The sequence below is a fragment of the Puntigrus tetrazona genome, chromosome 14 (assembly GCF_018831695.1).
Source record: "Puntigrus tetrazona isolate hp1 chromosome 14, ASM1883169v1, whole genome shotgun sequence".
NCBI lineage: Eukaryota > Metazoa > Chordata > Actinopteri > Cypriniformes > Cyprinidae > Puntigrus > Puntigrus tetrazona.
The window spans coordinates 5438499-5440998 of record NC_056712.1 but is presented as its reverse complement, the minus strand read 5'-3'; the positions used below and the strand labels follow the sequence as shown (position 1 = coordinate 5440998).

General features: G+C 38.5%; 1 protein-coding gene across 1 annotated transcript in view; it reads right to left on the bottom strand.

Moving 5' to 3' along the window:
• Positions 1-2500, bottom strand: part of abcb7 (ATP-binding cassette, sub-family B (MDR/TAP), member 7) — a 32128-nt gene that overhangs the window by 25516 nt on the left and 4112 nt on the right. The window contains 2 exon segments of the mRNA XM_043257104.1: positions 1534-1550; positions 1553-1652. Coding sequence (XP_043113039.1) covers positions 1534-1550; positions 1553-1652 — 117 coding nt within the window.

The following is a 2500-nucleotide window of genomic DNA, read 5'->3' as shown; positions in this document are numbered from 1 at the left end:
ATCATTTGATGTTTTCCGTAGAAAAAAGAAAGTGGTCCTGCTTTTCCGGGAAGTAATGCCACCCCAGAGCAAGGCAGGGACGCGTAACGCACTAATTACTGCATCGAAGCTTCAAATGTGGAAGATAAAAATGAGCTGCCAACACCTCAGCGATAATTTGGCTTTCAAACAGCACGCATCCATAGCGCTGGCCCGAGTCAGGAGCTTTTACTTCCACAGCATCACGCCTCAACCAAACCTGTCTGGAAGGAAGAGGAAGGCCTGACAGGCTTCAGTGACGGAGGACGGGTCAGAGCCCTCGTCGCTCTTTATCTATGTCTGCAGACACACGGGCAAGATAAGGCCCCTTACATTTCTTTTATATCACTCGCTTTTAAAGGAGTGTTTGCTGTTTTTACTGATGTTCAGAAAAAGTAAACTCGAAATGTGTTAAACAGATTTGAATTAACTTGATGTTTGAAATGTACTTCAAAATGAATGCTAAAGCTAAAGGGAAGATATTTTGAGCGAAACAGTGGAACAAAGACTCCTTCAATCAGAAAAAATACTGAATTTACCAAAGATTAGTGCTTTTCTAGGTTATCAGCAAATAATTCAAGTGTGATGAGCCGCTCATTTGCACTGAGGACATCACACCGAAGCCGACGGGAGAAAACAGAGCGTCAAAGCCAGTGTAAATTGGCGCAGAAAGAAAAGAAAAATAACTAAATGTGTGGCAAAATGGTTTGTTAAAGCAGTCGTGATGTGGCTTCAACAACACTACACCAAAAACAGTTCAGAACTCAGGACGTCCTTCTCACTGAAAAACAGAGCGTTAATTAAAAACAAGCGGCAAAACTCTCCGTCCTCCAGAACACCGGGATGCACATCGTTTTAAAAAGGTGATGTTTCCTGGTGCTCTGGAGCATGTGAACTCATGAGTGATGTATTAGTCACCCTGTTCACTGTACGCTCTTCTCAAATGCAATAAAAGCAGGCTAATCAGAAGAGCGGGAGAGAGCCTTAAAGGAGAAGCAGCTCAATTCATTAAAAACGATCAATGATAGAATGTAAAATGCTACTAAATTATGAGTAATAACTAATACGAGTGATAAGCCTTTTAAATAAGTGAAAATATCATTAAAAGCATGCAGTGTATCCGCTCAAGACAAACACACATCTGGTTCAATTCAGCATGGATCAGATACTAATGTAGTAGTTATTTTCTGCCAGGACACTGTTCAATAATTGCTGCCCTATCTTTCCTAGTGTAGGATGAGACAAAACGGTTTAAACTAATATACTTTAATGCTGTTTAGGACAGAGTAAATTCCTGTAGATGACAGACACGTTTTATATATTATGTGCATGTGCTGTTTGACATGTTTATTCCTCATGCCTGCATCCTTATCTGTAACTGGTGGAGTATGATATAAAGTTTTCTGATATATTTTGAATCCAAAATTGGAAGCCCTTCACCTAAAGACTAGGCCATGGAATAAAAAGAACACACATTTAATATTTATATATATAATAAATAATAAAGAAAGACACCTTGGCTCCAGCGAGAGACCCAGTGAGATGGCCACTCGAGCCCGCAGGTCCGGTCTGTCTTTGGGCCAAACATACGTCAACATGGCCGCCAGAATCTTCGAGGAGTTCACTTCCTTCAGCTGGAGACAGAAAAATATGCATTTTAACAAGGGTTCGTCAGAATAAAAATATTACTCTTCTATAGATTACATAGATATATAAAAATATTTTATTAAAAAAAAAAAAATATATATATATATATATATATATATATATATATATATATATATGAATATAAACAAATATTGTGATGTCAAACAAATCATAAAAATGGTTTCTTTACATAATGTGTGTGTGTGTACTGTGTACAAGTACACACACGCATATATATATATACTTAAGATAAAAGTGATATAAATATCATATTTGCATGCCGTTCCTTAACGAATGCTGATGACACGTTGCCATGGGAACATCCCAGCTGAAGATGAGGAAATGACATCGTTCCCTTTGATAAGTGCATTCCAAACGACTAAATAATGACACACACGCTCTGCTCACTAGTCCTCACTAACAAGGGCATGAGGATGATCACTTTGACTTTACCATGATACACCTAACGTCACACTCCTAATATGTGTGTGTGTGTGTGTGTACATATATATATATATATATATATATATATATATATATATATATATATATATATATATAGTTTTTTCACAATTTGAATTCTCTCAGAACCGGTGTTTTGATGTCCTATCTATTAGCAGCAGAGGGCAGCAGAGATCCACAAAGCCCTCTGTAATCCAGCTCCCGCTCACTCTCAAGCAAACCCACACACACACACACACACACACACACGAGACCGGACCCCCGACGCAGTCAGCAGCTCTGTGCAAGAGTGCAGCTGATGAAGCTTTTTGAAAGATTTCCATTAACAATATCAAGCAGGTGATGTGACTACAGTTCTGTGGACTAGTGTGAG